The 18,954-nt window shown below is 40.4% G+C and overlaps 1 protein-coding gene across 1 annotated transcript; it reads left to right on the forward strand.

Moving 5' to 3' along the window:
• Positions 1–1,037: 1,037 nt before the first annotated feature.
• Positions 1,038–18,694, forward strand: PWP1 (PWP1 homolog, endonuclein). The gene is made up of 15 exons (XM_066551093.1): positions 1,038–1,149; positions 1,230–1,288; positions 3,464–3,621; positions 4,053–4,138; positions 5,657–5,753; positions 7,284–7,394; positions 8,158–8,288; positions 8,849–8,919; positions 11,038–11,134; positions 11,951–12,012; positions 13,728–13,839; positions 15,169–15,259; positions 15,628–15,749; positions 16,190–16,295; positions 17,020–18,694. Exons 1-15 carry the CDS (start codon positions 1,084–1,086, stop codon positions 17,133–17,135), a joined length of 1,485 nt encoding a protein of 494 aa, XP_066407190.1. The 5' UTR covers positions 1,038–1,083; the 3' UTR covers positions 17,136–18,694.
• Positions 18,695–18,954: the final 260 nt, after the last annotated feature.

Below are 18,954 nucleotides of genomic sequence, written 5' to 3' on the forward strand. Positions count from 1 at the left end.
CAAATACAGCCCAGCAAAAGGCAAGCATGCCAAAATGCAGGACTGACTACAGGTAGGACTAGGATGTCCACGTCACAGGTTGCTACAAGGTAAAGCTAGGAGGATCCAACTTCTGCCTTGGTATGTTCATGTCTACATTAAGAAAAAATACAGCCTATCGGTGAAATGAAGGGGGAAGTGAAAAGGCAGTAATATTTTGTAGATTTTTATTTCTCTCTCATGCCAGAACCACAGAAGAATCAGGATAAAAAAATAATGAAAATGCCACAGTGGTGTTGCGGATGGAATAACGAGGCTATTTTATCTGCCCAGCTGCAGTTTGGTTACTAAGTTGAGAAACACTTGTTCTCCTTCCTCAGCTTCCCATCTCTGTACTTTGCACTGAATTAAGATTCTAGTGATGGGAACAGCGGTGATTTCTGCATGTTAGTAAGACAGTACCTTCCTGTATGTTCCAGCTGGCATTTAATTAATTTCCTCTGATTTAATGAGTTAGCTCGTGTAGGAGAGCAGAAAGCAGCCGCTCCTGTGGAGACGCCGGACCCTCACAACTCCCTGCCCCTCCCTGTTGTCACTGACTCCGTACGCTGGTTTCTTTTCCTTGGATAAAACGTAGGGACCAGTATCAAAAAAGGCCTTTCTAAACTTCTCATTCCGGTGGATTACCACCGGGATATCTCAGTGGCAGGGCAGCGAGGGAGGCCGTGACCCAGAGCACGTGAAGGTTGGACTCGCTGATCTCAGAGGGTTTATTCCAATTTAACTGATCCCGGGATTCCGCAAAAATCCCGCAGACCGGGCACTCGCCCGCGTCCCCCTGAGGCGGCAGCGCCCGCCCCGCCCCCACAGGGCCCGCCCCGCCCCTCCCCTCAGGGCCCGCCCCGCCCCTCCCCTCAGGGCCCGCCCCGCCCTTCAGGGCCCGCCCATCTCTCGGAGCCGCGCCACCACCCCGGCGAGCGGGGATGACGTCACGGAGCAATCTCCGCTCCTTCCCCGTTCCTCGCCGTTGCGGGCGGTCGCTGCTCTGGTGACGTCACTGCGGCGCGCCGGGCCGCTCGCACGTGTGGCAGTGGCGGTGCCGCCATGAGCGGCCCCGTGCCCTGCGCCGCCTGGGTGCGGCGCGGCGTGGCCAAGGAGACGCCCGACAAGGTGGGGCCGGGGCTGGGGTCGCGCTGAGGGAACCCGCCCGCCCCCGCCTTCGCCCTCACCCCTCTGTGTCCGCCCCGCAGGTGCAGCTGAGCGAGGAGGAGCTGAAGGGTCTTATCGAGGAGGCGCAGGATAGGCTGGGGTGAGCCGGGGCAGCGGGAGGGACTCGCCGCCACTCTCGGCCTCTTCTCGGCCGCTCAGAGAGCCGGGGAAGGGAGGGGGCGGCCCAGGCACGGCGGAAACGCAGCTCGGGGGCTGCAGCTCGGAGCGGGGACCGGCAGCAGGCAGCGCGGATTGCTCCTGGAGACACCGTGCCAGGGCAGCCTGGCGGCCGGCAGGGCCAGCGGGGGAACATCAGATGCAGTAGGTCGGGAGGAACATCAGGTGCTGCCGTCGTGGACGTGTGGTTCCTCAGCTGTCACTGGCAGTGATGGGTATTGCGGGGCCTGGCGCTCGCTGGAGCTCCTATTCCCGCCTGCAGTGAGAATTAAAGCGCTGGCTTTGTAACTGTGGCTGCTTTGGACATGTGGCAAACCGAGATGGGAGTCTCAAACTGACCGGGAAAAAGGATGCCGAGGGTGGGACAGGACAGTCTAGGTAGAGAGGGCACAGTGGAGATCAGAGTGACGGGGTGGTAAAAAAGGCAAAACATCACTCAGGAGTGTGTTTATGTTGCACAGTGAAACTGGAGACATCACAGCTCTCTCCTCAGCACTGAGAGCCCTTAGTTATGTAGTTGTTTTAAGTCTTGTCATTCTGCTTTTAAGAAAAATGTACAAAACTAATACAAGAAGTGACGTATTTAGGAAACACAATAGAAGACAAGAAAGAAATGTCTCTCTTATGTCTAGAAAGAATGGGGGATTGAGGTCTTATTCCATTTTCTGGCCATTATCTGTTACGTCTGTTCTTAGATTGAGGCTTCTGAGTGTTTCAGCTGTGTAGGGTGTGTGGTTGTGCCTCAGTGTGTGTGGTTAAACAGATGCAGCAGGTAGCATAAAAAGTTTTTATAGTTTGATGAATATTGTCCACCTGTTTCTGTTGGATGTATCAGTGACACTACTGATACACTACAGAGTGTATTGTCCCAGGATGTATTTTATTCTGTTTTTTCTGGTTTTGGTTATTTAATGGTTCCAAAATAATCTTAAACATTTGGATGATTCTCACATCATGTTAATTTCTTAACTGGTTAGTGTTTCTGTTTTTTGTGGAGTTACTTGTTTCCCCTTTCTAAGTGTAAGCTTTTGGTTTTCTGAGTGATTTCCTTTCTCTTGCAATTTCAAAGCATGGAAAGATTTGAGGTGCTGTTTTTTATGCATTCTGTAAAACTTCAGGATGGAAATATGAAGACCATCTGAAACAGCTGATCTATTTATAATTTGTTGTACTTTGCAGAATTTGTTGCAGCACCTCACTTTTTTCCCTGATCACAAATCATACTTGGATTTAGTTATTTTATTTAATTGCCTTGTTATTTGTCTCTAGCTATGCTGCTAATGTGAAGTGTTTATTTTACTGTACAAATTAGGAAAATTAGGTTTCTGATATTTAATTTAGAACCTGTATCTGAGAACTGCTTTGGCTCATTGTTGTTTGGGAATTTTGTGTGCAGGACAGAAATACAGTGTGTTGAGCAGGGGTGAGTTTCTTTGGAACATGCTCCATTGGGACATCTTGGGTGTTTGTTATCTTCTCAGCCACTTCTCATTTCTCTTTAATGTGCATTTCCTTCTCCTGGATTCCTTGCATGTAGAATTGATGCCACAAAGTTTCTGATTTTTCTAGATGTTGCATGGTTTACCCCATAAGAAGAATCCACAATGTGACCTTACCTAATAAATTCTATGTTATTTTTACTTCACTTAAGTATGGGAAGTATGAGGAAATTAGGTCTTAAAAAGCTTGAAGAAATGTGGGAATTCTCACACATGACCATGCCTCTGAGTGGGGAAAAGAAAGGAAGGAATGACATGGACACATGTGAATGCACAGAAGTGAGGTTGAGAGCACTGTATCCACAAAAAACATGTAAGAGAAAGGGACTTGCATACACAGTTTACCTTGTTGAGGAAAATATATGCCATTTTTGTCATGAAAACTTTCAAGGAAAAACTTCCTCTGAAAGCCTGAGAGTTACAGATGCCTTGTACTTTAGGAAGGGCTCTAGAAGGAATGGATGGATTTCAAAATTATTGGCATAAAGACTTGAAAGCCAATTGAGCACCTGGGACTGTGTGCTAAAATCTCAGCAGCAGCCCCCTGGAAGTGTTCTGTGTGTCTGCCACAATTTCTCAGGGCTGTGATCTTTCCACAGGGAAGGTGCTGGTGGCAGTGATGAGGGCCAGACAGCAGGTGACACGAATGCACCCGTGCCTGGCAGCAGCACTAAGTCTTCCCAAAACAATGACGAGTTGTCTGATCATGAACTGGATGAATATGATTTGGACAATTATGATGCAGAGGAATACACAGGTAAGAAAAATTTGTGTGTCAGATGTGCAGTGTAAGTGAAGAACCTTTCCACTTCTTGTTGTTCTGAAGGCTTTAATATCCTAAGGCTACACTGTGTTAAGTTTCAGAAATTCACAGTTTAAGTGATTTGCTTGTCCCATCTTGGGAAGTCATTTATTGAGGGAAACAGTTCAGTGTTCCCCTTGATGACACTAAGACCAAATGCATCTTGGAAAGGTCACTCTGGCTGCTGTAGTGCTGGAGCAGAGCAGCAGAAGTCCCTGAAAGCACTAAGCAGTTGATCTTACCAAGATACTTATGTTTGGAACTTGGAAGTTCATGTAGCCTACTCCTGATATTTTGCTGTATAGGTAATACAGGTATTGGTGTAGGAGTTTCTAACTTTGCCTGTTACAGACATGTATAAAAAGTGTTCTTAAATTCCCATCTAGGTGATTTAAAACTTGAAGACTCTTTGGCTACTCTGGCAGTATATGGGAGCAATGAAAATGATCCTTACATCACTCTAAAAACCACTGTGAGTACTTAAAAAAAGTTAATTTAAACTGCACAAACTTTAAAATCACCTAAATTTTCCACTCTGCCTTGGGGCGTGTAACTGCTTGCAGTCCTTTTTCAAAGGTGTGCCAGAGTTTTGGTTGGATGGTGCTCTTCTATTTTAAGGTTGTTTTGTGCAGTCCCTTCTTTCTGTGCCTTTTGCATTTAAGTAGGAGGTTAAGGTGAACTGGCTTCTTACTTAAACCATGCACTTCTACATGGAGTGGTTTTTCACCTGCCTGGGTCACAGAAAACACTTGAAGAAATAACAAGTCTCAGGCAGCTAGTGGCCAAAATTAGAAAATTTCTCAGATTACAAGACTCTTGCACCTTCCACCAGTTTGTGTAAGAAATCAGGCTGAGGTGAACCCTGGACTCAGGCAAGGTGTCTGATATATCAATGTTCTGTGTATATATGTGTGTGTGTGTGTGTGTGTGTGTGTGTGTGTGTGTGTATATATCTAAATAGTACTGTGTCATTGGCTGCTTCTGCCTGTATTAGTTTCCACTGTCAGATGGGGAACATCTTTGCAGAAGCTGGGTTTGTGGACATAGAGAAAATGAACGCCTTTTTTCTCAAAAGAAAAGCAAGCTCTTCTTCCTATGCTCAAGTTCCTTGCCCAAATTCTGAAAGTTCTTCAATGTGCATTTTCTGTTGTCATTTGATATTTACTACTGGAACTATTGAAGACTATATATTGTGTAACCTTAAGTGAATTCAGAGAATTGCAGGACTTGATAGAATTCAAATATTGAAATATACTTGAAGTGAATTAAAAAAAAAAAGCTTGCAATGAGAAGTCCACAAATTCTTGTACGTGTTGAAGATGGGAAGGATGGTACTCTGTGTAAGGTTATTGACTTCTGTACAGTTCTTAATTTTTCACAACAAAAATTCCCAAGTTCCTTCCATTCCTCAGTAACAATGAAAATCAGATAAGAGGTTACATCTGTTCTGGTACAGCTGAATGCCTGGTAGTGCTGTTGGCAGTACTTCTTGGGAAATATTTTCCAGGAAGTAGACAGTGGAAGTATTTAGTGGATGTGAGGAGGAGCTGCAGCATTGTTACTGGGTAAAATGCTGTTATATAAGTGGTCAAGGCACAGGAGCACAAGGGAAATCACCTTTGTTTGTGGACTCCTGGTGATTTTCTTTTCAGCAATCAGCTTCATCAGGATAGCCTTGAAATATATGTATATTGATAATATAGATTGTTTAATTATATTTGATAATTAAACACTTCTACAAACCCACCTATGTTTACATAAAAGTCCTTCAATCTAATTTAATGACTATTCACTCTCCCAAGAATTAGGTCTGGTTCTTGCTTTTCTCTGTTCAGCACCATAACATGGTTTTAGATGGGTGGGCATTGGAGTGATTTTGAGTATTTTCAGCTGGGGTTCAAAATTACTGATTCCAGCTTTTGAACATGTGTAGTTTCATGCTTTTTTGTGCTTTGGTCAACACCCCTCGTCTTCTCTTTTTGCTGTTTAGGAGCAATATGAGCAGGAGGACTTTTTGATTAAACCCAGTGACAATCTTGTCCTTTGTGGCAGAGTTGATAAAGACTGCTGTAGTTTGGAGGTCCATGGTGAGTAAAATAGGGTTTGTTTTTTACAGTGAACATAGGAAATGTCTTGCCTAGCATGTGTCATGTGGCTGTGTTGAAAAGGGAGTGGGTTGGTTTTGAGAAGGATTTTTCTCCGCTTCTGACTTGTGTTTTGTCCTTTTCCATGTCATGGTGCTTTAGCTACTTTTCAGGACCAGAGTATTTCCTGTGTAGTTATTGTTATTTAAATAATAGCTTGCTTCTTTCAGGCTGTATAGCAATTCCTTTCCTTATTTCATTTCTTAAAACTTTTAGGAAATACTATGGCATTTTTATTCTCTGAACATATGCTCTGCATTCCAGTCTTACTTTCCATATCCTGCAAGCATCCTCTAGTGGTTTGTTTTGTTTTTTGGTTGTTTTTTTTTTTTTTTTTTTTAGCTTTCTCCTTGCTTCTTTAAGTGGGCTTTCCACTGCTGGGATTAGAAGAACCAGCACTTTTATCATCGTGGTCTAGGAGAGATAATCCGTAATAGGGCATGAATACTGCTTGTTCTAGAAATAAGTTTACTTTTGCTGTGTAAAAATTTTTTGTTGCAGCCAGTAAATACTACTCAACGTGCTGACATTATCATCTTTGCTTACTGTGGTTCTTTCTGGGAATGTTTCTGGCCACTTGTGCTGTGGTCTGTGTTTCTGTAGGCAAATTATTTCATTTTAAACAACCAACAAGACCAAAATGTGTGAAAGCATCTCTTCAGATAGCAGCATGTGGCATTTTCTAACTCTGGAGGTGTTTATAAATTTTATTAACTGTAAGTTTATACCCAATATAAAGTTACAGAACAATAGCAAAGGCTTCTGCAGTTTCTAAAATTGGGTAACCTTGTCTTAGTTGACTACTAAGATAACTTGGTTAGCTGAAGACTTTGGTTAGTATCTGAACATCTGTCAGATGCACTGTGATTCTGTGTGTGTGATAGGATGTTATTAAAATAATTTATGGGTTTTCTCTGCTGTCCAATTGGTAAGTTATTTTATTATATGGAGAAAAATAGCTGGCTACAGTGAATTTGTATTTAGTAACTGGCTGCTTTACCGAAACTTTTCCTGTATCTCAGTTACCATCAGCTAAAGGTAACTTCTGAATTCTTCACCTTCCTCTGGTTTGTCTTTTTACCTTAATTTCCCTTTCAACTTCATCTGGAATATTTTTTTTTTTTGATTGCTAATCCTGTAAAATGAATGTATCCTGATGCAGAAAGTGCTGTATATGGAGCACATATTATGAAGAGATCTTACAAACAAAGTAAAAGTATTGAACCTTGACTGAACTTGTCACACCTTTACCTAAAGTACACAGAAGAATGTTTATTTTGTGTAATTCTGTGAGGTACAACATTTGTAGAGGGTCTGGCTTCTACAGTAAAACTCTGAAGACTCTGAATTTTCCTTCTAAATCTCCTTGGGAATTTTGTTTTTTCCACAACTGCCTTTTATAGAAGTGACCTGCTCATAGTTTTTTGCTTTCCCTCTTCACTGATATCTTGCATAACTTTAATTATTTTTCAGTTTATAATCATGAAGAGGACTCATTTTATGTCCATCATGACATTATCTTGCCTGCTTACCCTCTGAGTCTGGAGTGGTTGAATTTTGATCCTAATCCAGATGAATCAACAGGTAAATTACAAAGGATACTGTCAGTGTCTAGTTAAAGAATTTTTGCTTGAAAAGTGTATAAGTGTAATGTTGTCACTAAATAAATTGTTCCTGCAGTACAAAGAAATAAAATCAATGTTAATGTCAAGATAATATTGACTTGAGATAACTAAGATGTGAATATCAGGTATTTTTGCTTGGTGATACAGTCATCTCAGTAATGCTGCTGTAACAAATGCTTTTTAAAAATACTGATTTTATTGTGAACAATTAAGTTATTGTGAACAGACCAGAGCAATCTCTAAAATCTGCTTTATTTTCTGTTTGCAAACAAAAGGTTGCTTTTGTTAAATTTCTTTATGTCCAGTGCAGTTAATTAAATGTAAACCACAGCAAAATTTACATATATTTTATATATTTATATATTTAGTAACATTTTTCCTGTGTTTCTCGGATTTTTTTCTTCCATAGTCCAGGAGATGTGGTTTAGTTTTGTTTGTTTTTTTCCTTTCAAAAACAAACAAAACATGCAACTTTATACAGCTTGTTTGAACAGTTACTTGTACTGAAGGGGAAGGAGAGCAAGTAATTTTTTTTCTGGCAACATCTGCTGTCAGCTGATATTTTTAAATAGCTCCTTGCCAGTTTTAAACATAAATATATTCAAATAGAAGATTGTGGCACATAAGTTTTACTTAACCAAAGAAATAAGGAACAGCTGGATTGCCTAATATACTGTTTCATAACTAAATAAACGTGGTTGCATTTGGTTTTTTGTTTGTAGGGAATTATGTTGCAGTGAGTAACATGACCCCAGTCATTGACATTTGGGACCTTGATATAGTAGAATCCTTGGAACCAGTCTTTTCTCTTGGAGGCAAGAAAGAGAAAAAGAAGAAAAAGAAAGGAAAGAAAGTAAGTGTTGCAAAAAGGTTTACCTGGTTGGATGGAGGAAATTTATTGCAGGGATAATGCCTTCTTTTTTCCTCCCTACAATATTTAAAATGCTAATTGTTCTCTAAATAACTAAAGCCTGGAATTAAGAGCAGAACAGGGGTGGGGTGGTGTCCCAGTAAACTTTTAACTATTTAAAATTGGCAGTTGGAGGAACTGGCAGTTGCAAGGACCCAAGCTCAGTTAATTGGGAGGAGAGAGAGGGAACTGCCTGGAGAGTTTAGAAAGAAGCTGAAGAAGTTGCACATTAGCTGGAAATACTGAGATTTCTTTTACTAGCCTGGAGGGAATAACCAGTTCTGAAAACCCAGCAGCTGGAGCAATCTGCGATCTGGGGTAGGAGGCAGGGTGCAGGTGGTGCAGAGATGGTTCTCTCAAAAACTGTGTTGCAGCAAGTGAGAGTAATTTAATATGAAGCTGTTTGTGAAGGCTTTAGGGAATTCATACTAATGTGGAGTAATGCTTGATTTGCACTGAAGCTGTAATTTTCAAAAGTCTGTTTATGTTGTGTGTGTACACAGAGTTTATCTTCAGAAGGGACTGAAGGACATACTGATGCTGTGCTTGATCTTTCATGGAATAAACAAAGCAGGTAAAAGAATACTTGAATAACAATGGGTGTTAAAACATTGCAGTCTCAATTAGGCATACAGTTTTCACACAAAATCCAAAAACTTGAAAGCACTGCTGAAATTAATGCGTTCTTAAAAATGCACTGCTTTTTTAATTTATTTTTTTTTAACAGGAGTTCTTGATTTTTAATTTTTTTTTAAATCCTTGTATATTACTGCAGGTCATTTTTGATTTGCACGTTGTCCAGATGAGGGCAGGGCAAAGGTGGGTGTGAGCCATTTGATAAATTGTCTACATTTCACTTGTTCAGACTGGAGAAGCAGAAGGGCTGCCCTGAGCTATGCTGTTCTGCCAGTGGCCTAAACCACCATTTCAACAGAGACAAGCGGATTTATAGAAGAAAGTCCTTGCTATTCTGTTCTGGTTTTTTTTTTTTTTCCCTTCTGGCTTTTGCCCCAGAACTGTGAACAGGAGAGTGTAAAAGCCCTAATAGCTCGGTTACAGAAATGCCTCTGGCCTCTAGGCAGGGAAAATTCCCTGTTGCCTGAATTAACTAGAAATGAAGTGCTGCTGTAGAAGCAACACAAAGCTGCCCCATCCTGGGGCAGAGGTCAAGGACAATGGGCTGACTGAAATAAAGATGCTGCTGGTTTTTATCACTTAGGTTGTTGTTGACAGTTCATCTGTCAGAGGATCCTCAGGAGGGGTCTTGAAACTGCTTCAGTTAGACACAGGCTGATTTTTTTTTTCTTCTGTCATAAATGCCTCTGCCTTTGAATATGTTCACAGACAACTCTGAATATTCTGATGAGCAGGTGTGAGCCTTCCCTTGTACTGCGTTATCTAGATACTGATGAAGAAAACACCCACACAGACCTCAGTAAATGTATATAAATTGCACTCTTAATGTACAGTGTTCTTAAATTAGACACATATGTACAGTGTGACAGTGATCAGTCCATCACTCTTACAAAAGAGGAGCTTTCGTGTACCTAGGAATAGTCTGGTGATAATACAGACAAGGATGAAAAAAAATTATGGCTTCAGTAGTTAAGTTTGAAATGCATAATTCTGTAATGTGCTGAGTTACAAATTAATTGATACTGATAGGTCTTTCAGGAAATAAAACCAGCCCTGAAGTGGGCAGCTTATGGAGATAACAAGGAACTCCTTGGAGCAGCTTGTATATAAAATGTTTTATTGTCGTTTCTTTGTTTTAAGCAAGGCATGTTGTGACAACTCTCTACAAATAACTTTCTGCCTGTAGGTCATAGTGGTGTTACTGTAAAATGTTCTTACAGCCTTCACTATGCATTTTCTTAACTTTCCTTTGTAACATTGCTTGGGAAAACAGCATTTCCAGGAGAATGTCAACTCTTTCAGTCAGAAACACTTGGTTAATATAAAAAGGGGAGGAGGAACAGTTTCAATCAGAAACAACATATTGAGGTTATAAATCTGATTTTAAAAGCAATGAAGCAGTTATAGGAAATGTAGTGTGTGCTTGACAGGCATTTAGGGATGTTTTGATTTGTTTTTTCTGATAAAACTTTTAAGCTGTTTTTATTGCTGTTAACACAATTGGTCAAATTCAAGTTGAAGTATGGGGTCTGTAAACTAACTGAAATTTTAGTGGTTATATTCAGCAGTCTACAAAGGATATAGTGTTGTGTCTTCAGTAGGAATATAAACAGATATTGAAGAGCAAAATATTTCACAAACAGGTTTGTCAGGTTCTTGGCTGCATGAATATGCAAACAGAACAAAGTAGCATAGGTAGTGTTTAAAAATACTATTTAATGTCAAAGGAAGTAATGTGCTTCAAAGCCTTTATTGCTTTGTTTTGTTTGATAAATCTTTGAGTAAATGGTATTGTAAGTAATGTTAGGAGAAATAGAAGCAGAGCTGTCGTTGTTATAAGTGTTCTATAATGTAATGTAATATAGCCTATTTATAATCTTTACTTAAAACTTAGAATTGCCTTTAGGGAGTTATGCCTCAAGCTTGAGAGGAATCATCTATAGACCACAGTGTACTTGTTCTCAGAATTGGGCACTGTGTGTATTTTGGATTTTTGACCATTATTTCTTTGTATCTGTAGAAAGAATTTTAAAACTAATTTTTGATCCGTTATCAGGAATGTTTTAGCAAGTGCCTCTGCTGACAACACAGTGATTTTGTGGAACATGGCTGTGGGTAAGCCAGCAGCCAGCCTGACACTGCATACAGACAAGGTATGGAATAATTGCTGTGTTTCTTCCACTGTAGAATGCAGAGAAAAATTTAACTGCAGTTTTTCATTTGCTGCTTGGTAGTGAACCCTCAGAACAACAATCCTCTAATTTTCTGACATCTGTGCAGAATTGTTTTAATTTATTAATTAGTTACTTTTTCAAACAACACTGTATTTGCTTTTTAAAATGTTATTTAACTTGAAACGCGTTAAAAAAGCTTTGTAACAGTTTCTAAAATACCTTTTGTGTATTGGCCCTAATGGTGGGGAATATAGTAGTGCTGGTATTAGCTACAAAAATAGATGTCTGAACATAGGTCAAACTATAACTCTCTTAAGGGAACGAGTGTCAGTTACAGTTTGTTCTAGGTGAAAAGGTTTAAAATAAATGATACTAAAATACCATAGTGATGGGTACTGCAGAAATGAATTAATCTCATAGTAATTAAAATGTAAAAGCTAGTTATTAATAGCTGTAACCTTATTTTGCTGCTAACAAAGTCACTGCCCTTGACAAACTCCTGATTTTCATTTTTTGTGAACATCTGCATTTTTTCCCCAAATTGGAAGCAGATATTCTTTTACCTCCAGCTTTTTTTTTTTTTGCTTTTTTAAAAATTAATATCTAGGCAGAAAGGGGGCATGGGGTTCTGTTCGGTCAGATTATATTGGACAGTATCTTGTTTTCACCAGGTGGGGGTGTTTGAAGTAATGCACATATTTTGCACTGATTTTGAGCAATCTGAGTGGGATGGTTGTGCTTTGTTCCAAGAAAGTTCCTGTATATGTGTTTTACATAAAATCTTCCATTATCTAGGTCCAGACATTGCAGTTTCATCCGTTTGAAACTCAGACCCTCATTTCTGGATCATTTGATAAGTATGTCAGGGTCATGTTTTCACATGTTGCACCTGGGGAGGGTATTCATATTCATTTAAGCCTAGTGTTTTCTTTCTTTTTTTTTATAACTGCCAATTTGAGTAATGTTATTTTTTCCAGCAAGGAAGCTAGGTTTGCATATGGCCAGGATGTAGTTTTCTTTACCTCTTTTTCAGGGGTAGCAAATGCTTTAACCATCTGGACTGACATTTTCTGTGCCAGGTGTCTGCCTGTTCCAAGCCAAATTTATTTCTTAATTTGGCCTTATGGCATTTTCTTCATTGTCGCTGTTTATTCCTGTGAAAATTTGCCCAAGTTTTGCCAGCCAGTAAGGCCAGGGTGGAGGCACGAGGAACTTTATCCCAGTTCTCTCCTTTCAGCCTCTATAGGCACAGCCAAAGAGTAATGGGCTGTCTCCTGTGATTGCAGCCTGGAGATGCTGGGAACTGGTTTGTGTCTGCACACTTGGTCTACTCTGTGGCTGCCAGTTCTTGCAAGTCCTGCCAGCCAAAAATATCCCTCTCTGTTCTCCCATCTCAATGGAGTAACTTTAAAATTTTAGTCTATCACCATGATTTTCTTACATTGATTTTTTTTATTCTGCTTTTAGGAGTTTGTCCTTATGTTAAAATAATTTATAGACTTGCCAATCTTTAGCCAAGCCTTGAAGTTCTCTGGCTTCTATTTGTTCTTGCTGCATCTGCTGAAGTATTGGAGGAGGAACTTTTGCTGTTAGGAAGCTGCTTTTGTCTTTTCCCTCTCGACTTCCTTTGATAAAAGGAAGCATTAAGTCCAAGCAGTGACCAGCTGCTGATCCCTTTTTAGCTGCCCCTTTGATACCATGGACACCTCTAAACCACTGTGTTATCCATAAACTAAGAGAGTGCCCTTGTGGATTTTTCCTGCAAAGCCTTGCAGGACCACAGGCAATTCAGTGAGCATTGGGCAATGCCTTCATAACCTGGCAATCAGACTTAAAGAAACTGTTGTGTCAAGTGCCTTTAAAAGACCTGGGAAACCTACATCACACTTCTTTAATTATATGATAGAGTGGGAGTGAGTTACACTGAGGATGTTGATAGTGGTGAGATGATGCTGGACTGACATGACCACTCCTCCCTTGCATTTGCACCCAGGAACTTTTTGAGTTGGGACAGATTCTGCAGCCACTTAGCTGAGCATGTGCCTGTAAAGAATCCCTGAGAACCCACTGACTGCCATCCACTCTTTCTCCTTTGTGGAGTACTGTTTCTCCAACTATTTGTTAAGATTGTTGGATTTTTAGAATTTACTTTTTTATTTAGCATATTTGAAAATGTATGCATATGTATAACAAAATGATTTCCTAATTAATGCATCATTACTTGAGTTTACTGAAGTCTGTTCATAATTAAGTGATATATTTGCATAATTATGGTCTGCTATGTGATAAGTATCTTATGTATTGAGTAAATTCAAGCTCTGCTTAGTTTCAATAGAGAGGCTGTTGGTAACCAAGATGAAACTTTGAAGCACATGGAAAAATCTTATGCTTATCTGCAAGATTTTAATCTGTTACTGAATTAGAAGACTAAGTAGTGAAGTTGTTTCCATTTAATTTTTAATTATAGTTTACATGGAGCTTCTGTAGGTGTCAGTGAGAAAGCAAACTATGTAATGAAGTGTTCTGCCCTGATCTTTTTTTAAATTTTATTTCCTGTCCCTTTATCTTCTAGATCAGCAGTGCTGTACGACTGCAGAAACCCCCAGGACAGCCATCGAGTGTGGCGGTTTAGTGGTCAGGTTGAGAGAGTAATTTGGAATCATTTCTCACCTTGCCATTTCTTGGTGAGTACTGCTTTTCTGTTGTGGTTGGTTGTTGCCATGTCATTTAACCTGTGTTAACCTATTTTGTTCATAATGTTTCTCAATCAGAATGGAGCCGATGGACATTTGGATAGTTTGTGCTGCTTATTATAATAATGCAGTCTGGGGGAGGATGTTTTTAGGTAGTTTTTTCAGTAAGTATCTCTAGACCAGCTACTTACTTGGTATCTTCACTGTGACAGTAGAAATTCCGGAGGTGACAACCTTGGTCACATCGTTGCAGTGTTCAGTGGCTGGGATACATTTTCCTTTGCAGAGTTTCTGTTGTGTTTCGTGCAATGAAGGAACTGCAGCTGAGAAATAGCTAATTAGAATGAAGATCCTGAATATTAATTCAGTGTTTCAAGTCAGCGCTAGAGGGCACTGTCCTCCTGGCTGGCATGGAGTGATCCACTCCTTTAGGTTGGAAAAGTCCTCTGAGATGGAGTTTAAATGTTAACCCAGCACTGCCAAGTCCACCACTAAACGATGTCCATAAGTGCCTCATCGACATGGCTTCAAATACCTCCAGGGGTGAGGATTCCACCACTTCCCTGCCCAGCCTGTGCCAGTGCTTGACAACATTTTCAGTAAAGACATTTTTGCTAATGTCCAAACTAAACTACCCCTGGTGCAACTTTTCTGTTGTTCTATTGCTTATTACCTGGGAGAAGAGACCTACACCCACCTAGAGTATAAAGGAAAAATATCTTGGTGTTGTTGAGTCTTTTGTAATAAAACTTTGCAACAGAATTTAAAAACAAATCTTCCATATTATCTCAATGGCTGTCTAGTTCTCTGTTGCTTAGTGGATACAGCCAACAGAAGCAGCTGCTCAGCTCTGTTGGTTTTATGATGTGGATCTCTCCTGGTGTAATCACACTTAGTTTTGCACAGGACTTCTGTCAGTAGTCCTGTCTAAAAACTGATGGCTCCAAAAGCCACTAATGGCTCCAAAACTTTGAACTGACAGTAAAGAGGCTGAAGGCTCTGTATTTAATTGCCTGGCCTGAGGACCAAACTTAGTGGGGCAACTCTATTTAAAATACACTTTAAGAAGTTTGCATGGGATTAAAACTTTCGTGTCATCGGTGCAGCATAATTGAGGTTCATCGAATAGCTGGGGTACCAGCTGGGTGGAGCCTGACGTTGGGGGTGCAGGCCTGGGAACAGTGTAACATGTCCTAGGGAGAAGCAGTGTCTGCCTCAGAGCAGAGGGGTTTACCAGAGGGTGGGTGTTACTTCACTGGCAGTTTTTTCACAGATGAGTGACGGTGGCTGGTTGTTGTTTAAATGCTGTGGTTTCCTTAGGCAAGCACAGACGATGGCTTTGTGTACTGTCTGGATGCTCGTGCTGATAAGCCCCTGTTTACTCTGAAAGCTCACGATGAAGAGGTGTCAGGTAAATTGCCTTTGTGTCCTGTTTGTTCCAAGTGGGCAAGGCACATCTGGAAGATGCCTTTAATCCATAGCACTGAGGTGTAGTGATTCTTTGTTAAACAAGTAAATTGTGCATGCTAATCATGGTAGCTGGCATGTGAAACAAATCTCTGTTGAGGGGATTGGGAGGCAAAATAGGCCTGCCATGGTTCCCTTGGCTCTCACTAAAGTGGCAGCATGGAACTTTCATTAATGTTCTGCTCCTTTGTTCTGGAGTTAGTGTGAGGAGTATTGGGGTTGTTCTTGTATCTTCACTTCAAAATGTATCCTAATCTCTGTGAAATGGGGATTGCCTGTTGCTCTCACACTGCTGCACTCTTCATCTTCCAGGGCTACAACTAAGCAGTCAGATCAAAGGGTGCCTTGTGACATCATCTGCTGACAAATATGTGAAAATTTGGGATATCCTGGGAGACAGACCAAGTTTAGTCCATTCCAGGGATATGAAAATGGTATAGTAATATTTATGTATTGATTCTACTAAGTTTTATATATACACTGTCTGCTTTTTCTTTTTCTGTCTAGTTTAAATCTTGTTCTACCTAAGGTCTCACAGGGAAAAAAATAATAACATATTCTGGGTAAATCATTCTCATCACAGTGCAGTATTCCATATGGAATTGGCAAAGTGCTTTAAAGCCTTAGAGTCCTACATTCCAGGTACAATGTTCTGAGTAGAACTATGGGTGCTCCAGCTTGCATCTGCTATATTCAAGAAAAAGATGTGTTTATAATTAGCAGCTCTTGACTTTCATTTTATGTCTTTATGAAAGAAGTTTCAGAAACTTAATTAAATTTGTTAAAACTTGCTAGGTGAAAGTATTTTCAGATGACAAATTAATTTTAAGATTTAAAAAAAAATTCTCTTTTTTTTTCTCTCCCACCCTGCCAGGGAGTTCTGTTCTGTGCAGCTTGCTGCCCTGACTTCCCCTTTGTCTTTGCCTTTGGAGGAGAGCGGGAAGGGCTGCGTGTTTGGGATATAAGCAAGATCTCTGCAGGTAATGTTCTAATTTCTTTGAATGTTGTGGTTCCCTCCTTGCTTGCAGGGTGTATTTGTATTCAGTAATGCATTGCAACTCTGACAGAAAAGCATAGGTTAGTATTTTTAAATGCTCCAAGACTGTATGTGTGGTCACATTTTCAGCTTCAAAAAACATGGGTTTTTCTAAATTGGAAAACTGCTCAACACAATTTATGTTCTTGCAGCTGATGTGTAATACCTTATTTCTTATAATACCTATGTTTTGTTTTTTTTCTTGATAGTCTTGATGTGATTTTGGTATCATATTTTTTGAGTACTTAGGGGAAGAAAAGTGAGGACTGGTTTTGATCACTTGTAGCTACCTGTAACTAAACAGCATGATTTTTTTGGAGAAGGCTTTTAAGAGCCTACTAGGAACCAGAGACTAAAAGCAGAAATAAATTATTTCAACTTAATGATGTGGTCTTCAAACCTCATCAGTTTTACAGTACTTAGGTACAGAATTATGTAGAGGAAACCTCTAGATGCTCTGGAGGAAAAATAACAGAACTTGTAATTGAAGTATCATAGGCAGGCAATTTTCTGACCTTTAGGTTCAACTCCGTACTTGGGCTAAGGGGAAGAGCTTTGAAAGCACAGCAGGTTACAATTTCCATTCCCTGGTGCTCACCAGGCTGTCCCTGCTGTACTCTTCTTCCCTCTGGGAGAGTAACATGTAAGCAGTTCCGTTTGTGTTGCAGTGAACGAAGTTTTTGGAAACAGAGAGAGGCTCGTCCTGGCTAGTGCAAACTCTGTGGCTTCTAGCTCCACAGCCAGCAGAAGCAGCAATGATTTGGAGACAGCAATGGAATCATGATGGACCAAACATCAAAAAATCAAAGTAATTAATGGGACTACAACTAATGTGTATTCTGCAAATGCCCCTGTTCAGTGAGAGTTCATGGAAATGACTGGTGTCTTGCAATCTGCAAGCTTCTTCATCTCAGCCAAAGAAAGGTGATGGTGTGGTTAAGCTCTAAGCTCCTGCCTCTATTACCAGCTCTGAAAGATTGAATCACTTGCTTTAGCCTGAGATAATGATCCCTGAAACAGGGGCTACCATATGTAAAGCTGATACATAAAATGGAACAGTCACTAGAAAAGCATTCTGTGACCACAGAAGTTTGTTGAATACTGCAAAGAGAGTTTTATCTTCTACCTTCTAAGGGCATAAGAAAAAATATTTCATACAACAGTTGTGTAATAAATAAACAAAAGATGAATTGACTTAAATTACAAGTGTAAATAAATTATTTATCCTTAATTTGAGGCTAGGTTTACAGATTTTGACAGATCTTCCATGTAACTTTTTAAATCTTAAGAATAGTTCTCGGGCAACAAGTTGGAGTCTCCAAGCAGAATCTTGGAATGTATTTCTAACACAGATATCACCAGTAGCAAACCAGAAATAACCCAGCTCTATCTCACCAAGACTGGGGGTTTCTTTTTCCAGGTTCCACAGCACCCGAAATTCAGTGACACTGCACATAGTATTGGGTTTTTTTTCTTCACACTCCAGATGTATTTCAAGAGAATTTGAACTGAAATAAGGAGCTGCTACTCAAGGAGGATGAGAGGCTGTCAGGAGACAAAGTGAGGGTTGGGATCCCAGCTGGTCACTGTTACTGGTGAAAAGCTCTCTCTATTATGTTCTTAACTCTGTTCAGTCATTTCTGCCTGACACCTGATGGCACAGAGGAAAATTTTAAGTATCAGTTTAACCACCAACTTAAGCTCCTTGTTTGCAGAATCAGGAATCTAATCAAGGGATATGACTCAAATAATTTTCTTGCATTTATAATGTAACACCCACCTGCTTTACCTCAGGAACTCAATTGATGCTCTTAGCTTCCATTGAGCACTTGCCCTCTGCACACACTGAAGGTGCCTGTAGAGCGTTCCTGCTGCAAATTACCCTGGGTATTTAATCCACTGATGCCAAAGCAGCTGTAGGATCATACTCATAGCTGCCAAGGTCTTCCCACTGCTTTTCACCCTAACTCAATGTAGTTCATGCTGGTGAGGTAAAACAGGTAAATTGTGTCCCTACAAACTGCAGCTGGGGAAAAGGCCGGTCTGTAATTTTACTTCCTATCCCTTGAGGGCAACTGCCTGCTTTAAAACTACTTCAGCTGTTTGTAGTCTGGTGAAGGTGTTCAGCATGGCTCTGCAGGAACCAAGAATACTCTGTATGTGCTGGGATTCCTGCCTCCATCCTGTCTCTGCCAAGCAGTAGAGAATGATGTGTGGACAACAAATGCTTTTGTGAAGCTTAAGAAGGTGTATGTACCAGAACCACTGCTGTTTAACTGCTCTCAATTGAAAACTTCCAAGTTTATCAAAGCTTTAACTTTAAATAAATGCTTTGTGACAAGATCTTTGAGGGTGATTTCTCTTACCTCTACCCCTAGTAATATAACTGGCAGTGTGGCTCTCAAAGTTGCTTTTTGCTTTTGGGAGAACTTGCATTACTGGAAGCAACACATATTTCTCTGGATTTACCAAGATCGCAGCACCTGTCTCTCTGGAGTTTTTTGGTCACATACTGATCTGAGGCAAGCATAGGCCATTTAGGGCCCAAATCAGAGCCTCTTTTCCAAGGGAACCTCCCATTACCTTGTCAGAGAACAGAGCAC

Source organism: Molothrus aeneus, chromosome 5, assembly GCF_037042795.1.
Source record: "Molothrus aeneus isolate 106 chromosome 5, BPBGC_Maene_1.0, whole genome shotgun sequence".
NCBI lineage: Eukaryota > Metazoa > Chordata > Aves > Passeriformes > Icteridae > Molothrus > Molothrus aeneus.